At 39.4% G+C, this 9,761-nt stretch overlaps 1 protein-coding gene and 1 long non-coding RNA gene across 14 annotated transcripts in view; one reads left to right on the top strand and one right to left on the bottom strand.

Moving 5' to 3' along the window:
* The first annotated feature begins 6,450 nt into the window (after positions 1-6,450).
* LOC140687111 (uncharacterized) lies at positions 6,451-8,494 on the top strand. Its single transcript, XR_012061214.1, has 2 exons — positions 6,451-6,696; positions 8,147-8,494. It is a non-coding gene; the product is annotated as an uncharacterized lncRNA (long non-coding RNA).
* Positions 7,250-9,761, bottom strand: part of PTPN13 (protein tyrosine phosphatase non-receptor type 13) — a 178,684-nt gene continuing 176,172 nt past the window's right edge. For all 13 annotated transcript variants that reach the window (XM_072942794.1, XM_072942828.1, XM_072942809.1 and 10 more), the window contains one exon: positions 7,250-7,986. In XM_072942794.1, the coding sequence (XP_072798895.1) occupies positions 7,891-7,986 (96 nt within the window). In that variant the 3' untranslated portion in view covers positions 7,250-7,890. The remainder of the gene's footprint in view (positions 7,987-9,761) is intronic.

Here is a 9,761-nt window from a genome sequence, read left to right as displayed (position 1 = left end):
GTTGTCCAGGAGGTCATCCATTATCTTTAAAAAGAATAATGTAATTTAAAAAAAGCTCTAATGGAAGAAATCATAGTCTAGCTGATCTAAATAATCATACGTTCATAGTAGCTGGGGCCTACATGCAGCTGAGAAGTGGGGCCAGAGAAATAACGTGAAGCAGAATGAGTCCAGTTTGTGTCTGGAAGAGAGCCAGCTGGAGAGCCGAGACAGCACAGCGCAGTGGAAGGAACACGGGCACTGGCAGGGCTCCGTGTCGTCGTCCACTTGAAGAGCTAGAATGGCTCAGGAGTTGTGGGTTGAAGTCAAGCAGTCCTAGAATTGAATCTCAGCTTTGTTATTTGACAGCCTTGAGCAAATGACAGTCCTTCTGCACTTGTTTCCTTCCTTATAAAGGATGATACCCTGCCCACCTGTGGGTCAGTGCCAGCCCTGGGCCCCCAGGTACTACCGTCAGCTGCCCGGGGGCCAGGCCCACCTCCCAGTGGGCTGGCACTGGCTCTGGGATGCCCTAGGCTGTGCGGCCAGCCGCACTGGGCCCCAGCGCTGCCCGCCAGTGGGTCAGCAGCCACCGCAGTAGGCAGGGCTGGGCAGGCAAAGGCTGTGGCCAGCCCTGCCTGACAGTGTGCCCAGCGCCATTGGCCCTGCTGCAGAGGAAGGGCCCCTGCAGCCCTCGTAGGGGGAACCCCTAGAGTATATGGCTCTGGTGACCTGGTGGGAGTGTGCTGCTGGGCCCCACAGTACATCTCCTGCCTAGGCCACTTCTCTTGAGATTGGGAAATGTAACCAACCTACCTAATGCATACAAATAAACATGGAGAATTAGGCAGAATGAAGAGAGAGGGACGAGTATGTTCCAAACAAGGAACAGGACAAAGTCCCAGAAGAACAAAGTGTAGATAAGCAGTTTACCCAATAGAGTTTAAGGTAATGACCATAAAGATGCTCAATAAACTCAGGAGAACAATGGATGACCCAGTGAGAAGTTTAACAAAGAGAATATATAAGGAACCAAACAGCTGAAGAATATAATAACAAAAATAAAATATATACTACAAGGAATCAACAGTAGATGAGATGATACAGAGGAATGGATCAGGGAACTAAAAGACCAGTAGTGGAAATCACTGAAACTGAACAGAAAAAAAATAATAGTTTGAGACTTTCAGGACAACATCAAGTGTACTAACATTCACATTATAGGGGTCATAGACGGAAGGGAGAGAGAAAGGGGCAGAGAACATATCTGAAGACATTAATAGCTGAAAACTTCCCTAATCTGGGAAAAGAGACATCCAGGTCCAGGAATCATAGTTCCAAAGAGGTACACATTAAGATACACTGTAATTAAAATGGCAAAAAATTAGACTCTTAACAAGAGCCAGGGAAAAGCAACTTTTCCCTGTAACTACAACACACAAAGGAATTCCCAGAAGAATATCGGCTGACTTTTCAGTAGACACTCTGCAAGCCACAAGGGTGTGGCATGAAATATTCAAAGTGATGAAAAAAACCTACAACAAAGAACACTGTACCCAGAAAGGCTATCATTCAAGTTTGAAGGAGAGAGAGTTTTACAAAGAAGCAAAAGCTAAGAGTTCAGCATAACTAAACCAGTTGTACAAGAAATGCTAAGGAGATGTCTCTAAGTGGGAAAGAAAAGGCCACACTAGAAATATGAAAATTATGAAACGAAAAATGTCATTGGTAAAGGCAAATATACAGTAAAGATAGTAGATTAACCACTTATAAAGCTAGTGGGAAAGTTGAAAGACAAAAGTAGTAAAATCATCTATATCCACAATTAGTTAAGGGATACACAAAATAAAAAGATGTAAATATGATGTCAAGCACGTTAAATGTGGGGAGGGAAGTAAAAACGCATGGTGGTTACAATGCAAACTTAAGAGATCAACTTAAAATTATATACATATATGTTTGTTCCTATATGTGTGTGTATATATATATAGTGTATATAGTTATATATAAACCTCATGGTAACTACAAACCAATAATCTGTAACAGATAGACACACACAAAAGAGAAGAGTCCAAACATAACAATAAAGCTAATCATCAAGTCATAAGTGAGCAAAAGAGGAATGTAACAAAAAAAAGAGCTTCAAAAACAATCAGAAAACAACGAAAAAAATGGCGATAAGTACATACCTATTAATAATTACTTTAAATGGATTAAATGCTCCAATCAAAAGACACAAAGTGGCTGAATGGGTTAAAAAAAAGACATATATGCTGCCTATAAGAGACTCATTTTAGATCTAAAGACACACAAACTGAATAGAGGACTGAAAAAGGCATGCCATGCAAATGGAAAACAAAAGCAAGCTGGGGTATCAATATTTATATCAGACAAGATAGACTTTAAAACAAAGATTGTAACAAGAGGGAAAGAAAGGCATTACATACTGATAAAGGATCAATTCAACAAGAAGATATAACAATTGTAAAAATACTGCGCCCAACATAGGAACACCTAAATACTTATAGCAAATATTAACAAGCAAAAGGGAGAAATTGACAGTTACACAATAACAGTAGGGAACTTTTAACACCTCACATCAATGGATAGTTCATCCAAGTGGAAAATCAATAAGGAAACACTGGCTTTAAACGATGCATTAGATAAGAGGGACATGCATATACATGCACACATACAGAACATTCCATCCAAAGGCAGCAGAATACACATTTTTTTTTTCAAGGGCACACGGAAAATTCTCCGCCATAAATCACGTGCTATGCCACAAAACAAGTCTCAGTAAATTTAAGATTGAAAATCATATCAAGCATGTTTTCTGACCACAATGCTGTGAGACTAGAAATAACTACAAAACAAAAACTGCAAAAACCACAAACATGGCGATTAAACAACATGCCACTAAACAACCAATGGATCACTGAAGAAACCAAATAGGAAATAAAATAATACCTGGAGACAAATGAAAACAAAAATACAATAATCCAGAATCAATGGGATGCAGCAAAAATAGTTTTAAGAGGGAAGTTTATAATGATACAAGCCTACCTCAGGAAACAGGAAAAATCTCAAATAACCTAATATTACAGTTAAGTAAATAAAAAAAGAAGACCAAACAAAACCCAAAATTAGTAGAAGGAAGGAAATAATAAAGATTAGAGCAGAAATAGAGATAAAAAAAAGGAAAGAAAAAAGATCAATGAAACTAAGAACTTGTTCATTGAAAAGATAAACAAAATTGATAAAACTTTAGCCAGATATATAAAGAAAAAGGGCCCAAATAAAATCAGAAATGAAAAAGAAGTTACAACCAACACCACAGAAATACAAGGATCATAAGGGATTACTAAGAACAATTATATGCCAATAAAGTGGACAACCTAGAAGAAATGGACAAAGTCCTAGAAATGCACAATGTCCCAAGAAGAAACAGTAATGAAACTGAATCAGTATTTTTAAAAATCTCAACAAAAGTCCAGGACCACTTTACAGGTGAATTCTACTAACCATCTAAAAAAGAGTTAACACCTATCCTTCTCGAAACTGGTCCAAAAAATTAGAGGAAGGCATGCTTCTAAACTCATTCTATGAGGCCATCATCACCTTGTACTAAAACCAAAGACACCACATACACCCACACAAGAGAAAATTACTGGCCAATATCACTGATGAACATCAATAACAAAAATTCTCAAACAAATTCAACAGTACATTAAATGATTATATACCATGATCAAATGGGATTTAGTCCAGGGAAGCAAGAATGGTTCAAGATCCACAAATCAATGTGATCACCATATTAACAAACTGAAGGATAAAAATCATGTGATCATCTCAGTAAATGCAGAAAAAGCTTATGACAAAATCCAACATCTATTTATGATAAAAACTCTCCAGAAAGTGGGTATAGAGGAACCATACCTCAAAATAATAAAGGCCAAATATGACAAGCCTAGAGCTGACATCATACTCAATGATAAAAAGCTGGAAGTATTTCCTCTAAGATTAGGAACAAGACAAGGATGCCCACTCTTGCCACTTGTGTTCAACATAGTATTTGAAGTCTTCCCCATAGCGATCAGACAAAAACAAAACAAAACAAAACAAAACAAAACAAAACAACCCAGTTTGGAAAGGAAGAAGTAAAACTGTCACTGTTTGCAGATGACATGATGCTATATATAGAAAATCCTAACACATCACCAAAAAACTAAACTCATCAATGAATTTGGTAAAGTTGCAGGATATAAAATTAATATATAGAAATCTGTTGTGTTTCTATATACTAACAACAAACTATCAGAAAGAGAAATTGAGAGAACAATCCCATTTACAATTGCATCGAAAAGAATAAAATACTTAGGAGTAAATCTAAGGAGGTAAAAGAACTGTAACTCGGAAAACTGTAAGACACTGATGAAAGAAGTGAAGATGACACAAACAAATGGAAAGATATTGTTAAAATGACCATACTACCCAAGGCAATCCCTATCAAAATACCAATGGCATTTTTCACTGAACTAGAACAAATAATTCTAAAATTTGTATTGAAATTCAGAAGACCCCAAATAGTCAAAACAATCTTAAAAAAAACAAAGGTGGAAGCATCATGGCCCTTGATTTCAAATGATACTACAAATCTACAGTAATAAAAATTGTATGGTACTTGCACAAAAACAGATCAATGGAACAGAACAGACAGTGCAGAAATGAACCCACACTTCTATGTGCCATTAATCTATGACAAAGGAGGCGAGAATATACAATGTGGAAAAGACACTCTTCAATAAGTGGCATTGGGAAAACTGGACAGCTACATGCAAAAGATCAAACTGGACTATTTCTCACACCATACACAAAAATAAACTCAAAATGAATTAAAGACAAATATAAGACCTGTAACCATGAAGCTTCTGGAAGAAGACACAGGTGGTATGTTCCTTGACATGAGTCTCAGCAACGTCGTTTTGGATCTGCCTCCTCAGGAAGGGAAAACAAAAGCAAAAATAAGCAAATGGGACCACAGCTAACATTCCTGAACTGCAGAATCAATCCCAGCAAAGTCTACTTCCAAACTGGTTTTCTTAAGGGAAGAAATCTCTAATCTGTGTAAGCCTGTTTGGTTAGTTTTTGGTTACTTGCAGTCAAATGCAGTTCCAAGTTGATACATTAAATTTTAAACTGGCTTTAAAATCTTATGCAGGTTTGTTATATTTATCACCAGCATAACAAGTTACCTTGAATTATATAAAATGGGAACACATTTTCTTACTGTCTAGGTATCTGACTAAAGGACAGCTTTGGTGAATTGTTAATCTCTTGAATGTATCACATTGCGTGTAGATAACTAGTCATTTTAAAACCAAGAGCTCTAGCAGGCTAATGGAACCACAGCTGTGAACACCTTGCCCTTTCTCAGCAGTGACTTCCCTTTTTATCATAATTCAGAAATACTTCTACTAATGACATCTAACAAAGTTTTGATTTGGAGACAAGGTGATGTTTCCAATCCTGAGGTGCTCAGGACTGTTCTAAGGTACATTCTTCTAGAATATACAACTTTAGCTCAATTTTATAAATAGACTCCATCACAACTCATGCTTCTCCTTCTATATAGCACAGAGTTGTCTGTCGCTGGGAAACAGCTGCTCAGCCAACTCACTTCCCAGCTTCCTTGTGCTCAGGGGCACTGTTTGAGTAATTCTTGCTGACAGAATGAATGGCAGTGATGCACTTCACTTCCAAGCCTGCCCGGTTCATAAAGTCCCCCACAGGTGGCCTCCATACCCTTTCACCCCTTTCTGGCTGGAGAAATGGAGACAATTTCCGGGATGACCTTGGAAGCTAGGTGTTGATTACAGAACCTCCATCAGCCTGGGTTCCTTAACAGTTGGAGGGAGGAGAGCTGCCCTGTTGAGCTGTTCTCCTGCCCAGAACTGTTAGATACCTAGAAATAAGCTTCTATTATGTTTGAGCCATTCTATGTTTGGGTGTGTATTTTACGGTCCTTAGCTAGCTAACCTGTGTTAGGAGCCAAGTCCTGTTTATTCATTTGCTACCTGGCACTGTGGCATCACCGTGCTTTCTAACCAGCGTGACCAGAGCAAGTGGCTAACCCCGTTCCGAGGCAGTGGAGCCACCTCCCAGACGAGGGGGGCGACATGTTTACTATAATGAAGTTTCCATTCAGGGTTTGTAAACCGAAACCCGCATTTTCTTCCCCCAGTTTCCATTTCCTAGCTACATTCTTTCCAGAAAAAGGATCTTTCTCCAGCTTCCTCCCTCCCCTCTCTGTTGACTTCAGATGGTAGCTAATCACCTCCAGCTGTACTGGCTCCTGGAGCCCTGCTGGCCTGGTTTCCTGTGCTTATGACAGGAAAACAAAGTCTCATGATTCCAACTCCCTTGGACAGGAGTTTCTAAATATCTTTTTAAAAGCCATAGAAACAGCCCCCCCGCCTTGAAATCCTTAGCTATAACCCAGTCTGTAAAAACTCTTCTGATTGAAGTGGGAATGATGGTGGTGGTACTTCTCTTGCCAGATTCAGAGCTACTTCTGAGGTAGGAGTCACACCTGCTACCTGTGAGGAGTCACACACACCGTTCTGGGGTTTTGTGCATTTCCTGATACCGTCTGTCTTCTGCCCTCAGATAACCTCAGCTCTTCAGGAGCAGGTCCCAGCAAATCGTCGCACTCGGGTAACATCCGAAATTCCAGTTAACTAGCTCAGAATCGGTCGCTCCTATGAGGACGAGCCAAGCAGTTTCCTTGGTCTGGGGGTGGCGTCGCTCACGGCGGGGTTCAGTAGCGCTATCAGAATTAGGAGTCCGGGACCCCTGCTCAGTGCTGAGAATCAGAAACAGGTTCTTTGAAGCCATCTCTTTCCCTTCAGGCAGATCGAATATAAATCTCCCAGGTGGTGTGATCTTGTTTTCTTTCATTACCCCTTGTCAGCCAAGATAGAAAACTCTGAGTTTTATTACAACGATTGAAAACTCTGATTTATGTATCACTTAGGCTCACAGGAAGGCGGTAGGAAGTGAGACTGAAGTTCTTAACCACTGTTGTCCAGTACCTGACCCTCACCATCAAATCAGACCTTGGCGAAGGTCTCTCAGGCTTTCTGACAACACTCCCGGTCCCTGGGGCTGGCATGGCTGGGACCAATGGGGAAGATGGGGAGTTGGGGTCCAGAAGTTCCTGCCTTTCCAGGGGCTGGGATGTCGTTAAAAATAGCACACTGAAAATGTGTAATTTGTCTGCACACACTTTTGGCTTGTTCATGTTTTAAGGTGTATTTTTATTTACAAAGTGAGATGATATTGTATAACAGATGATGCAGTTACAAATGTATCTGATATCTCCATTTTCATGAAAAAGTATATAAATATATTACAGGAAGTTCTATATAGTAAACATTAGAAACTGATACAGTAAACATTTGCTACCTGTTTTTCTATGCCAATATTACTGTCATTTAAAGCTTAAATACTGGTTTCAAGTATCCCCTATAAAATAACTCTAGTTTATTAAAATACTGGAAAATAATTTTGCTATAAACAAGATTGGTGCATTAAAAACAGACTTGGTGTGTCCTGTTAACAATGTCAACTATAATCAAATGCTGCCTTAATCATCCCTAAAATTTGCATTATTCAGTTAGTGTTAGAAAAAACTTTAATAATTATCACAGGTTAAAGTAGCTGTAAAAAAAATACAGCATTTCAACATTATTTATTGTTACTAAGAATGCCCCTCTAAGGTAGAGGAGAATAAGCCTAATGATGTTGTATGGACTTGCTGCCCTGTGATCTTTGTTTTAAATAGAGAGCAGGAGTGTCTGCTGAAGTTAGGAGGGAAATGGACAGATATCAGAGGCTGTTCTGTCCATGTCATTTCAGAGGCTGGGGCTGCTCTCTTTGCTCTTCTTCTGCTTGAAGGCGTGTCAGGACGTAAAGGATGACTTGATAGCAGAAAATATATTGATCCTATAGCAAAACAAAACAAAACAAAGTAAAACAAAACAAAAAAACAGGGAGAGGGAAAGAAGACTTTAGATGTATAATGTGAATATTACATATATATGTATCTTCACTATAGGAAGTGATGTTTGAATAATTTTGAAAATATGGAAAAATTATCTTACAGGGTTGAATGTAAGAAGCAGGATATTGAACTGTGCAGTGTCATAAAAACGGTAAGAGACAGAAACCAGATTGAGATAGAGGAGGGAAAGGGCCTTGGGGGTGGGTGGGTGAATGCTAACTGAAATTGTCTCTGATTCGTGGGCCACTTCTATTCTTTGTGCTTTGGTGATATTTATGATTTACTTTTATAATGGAAAAATAAACTTCCTAAAAAATTTCTTCTAGACTCTGAACTCATCTTGATGTTTTGAAATGTCAAGAAATTAATACCCAAGAAGCTACACAAAAGAATTGTCTTGAAATGTTAACAACTCTGAAGAAGAGGAATACACACAACCGTTTTACTGTTTCCTTTTTGCTAATCTGAATTCTAATTTGCCCACATTTATCCTTGACTCTCTCACACCACAAACAGTCCACCAGCCGACACTTGACGTAACGTCCTCCTCTCCCTGTATCCACACCCACCACTCCAGTCGGGGCCACCACAGCGTCCACCTGGCCCACCTCCCACTTCTAACCCTGCACCCTCCTTCCCAAATCGGGTCACGTTTTTTTTTTTTTAAATAACATTTTAAATTTTTATTTTAATTTAAAACAATTTTTTAAGGTTTTTTATTGAGTTATAATCATTTTACAATGTTGTGTCAAATTCCAGTGTAGAGCACAATTTTTCAGTTATACATGAACATATACATACTCATTGTCATTTTTTTCTCTGTGAGCTACCATAAGATCTTGTATATATTTCCCTGTGCTATACAGTCTTGTTTATCTAGTCTAAACTTTGAAATCCCAGTCTGTCCCTTCCCACCCCCGGCCCCCTTGGCAACCACAAGTTTGTATTCTATGTCTATGAGTCTGTTTCTGTTTTGTATTTATGTTTTGTTTTTGTTTTTGTTTTTAGATTCCACATATGAGCGATCTCATATGGTATTTTTCTTTCTCTTTCTGGCTTACTTCACTTAGAATGACATTCTCCAGTAACATCCATGTTGCCGCAAATGGCGTTATGTTGTCGGTTGAATAGTATTTATACAATGGAATACTATTCAACCAACAACAAATGCCATTTGCGAGTTTTGTTTTAATACAGCAGCCAGAGCAGTCCTTGAAAATGTGTCAGATCATGTCACTCATACTGACAATCCTGCGATGGCTCCATTTTTCTGAGGGGAAGGCCCATGCCCTGGACCTGTCACCTCCTCTCACAGCTCCCCTCCTCTCCTTCCACCTCAGCCACACTGGCCGGGACTATTCTGGAACACACAAGACCCACTCCCACCTTGGACTTCCTCGCAGGTGGTTCTGTCTGCCTGAGAGGCTCTCACTCCTGGACATCTGCATGACCCCTTCCTTCAAATCTTAGCTCAAGGTTACCTCCTCAGTGCTGCCACCCTATTTAAAATAGCACCCCACCTGCCATGGCTCATCCTCTTTAGCGTACTCTTTGTTTCTCCTCTAAAGCATGTATCACTTTCAAAGATCCTAGACGATTTCCTTTTTAATGGGTTTATTACCTGCCTTCCTCATCACCATCCCCTAGAAGATCTTTGTTGTTCTAGCAGGGATCTTGTTCACTGATATGCTCCAAGCATGTAGAAGAGTGCCTGGTA

This window comes from Vicugna pacos, chromosome 2 (assembly GCF_048564905.1).
Source record: "Vicugna pacos chromosome 2, VicPac4, whole genome shotgun sequence".
NCBI lineage: Eukaryota > Metazoa > Chordata > Mammalia > Artiodactyla > Camelidae > Vicugna > Vicugna pacos.
The sequence above is the reverse complement of the archived record's forward strand: the minus strand, read 5'-3'. Positions and strand labels throughout refer to the sequence as shown.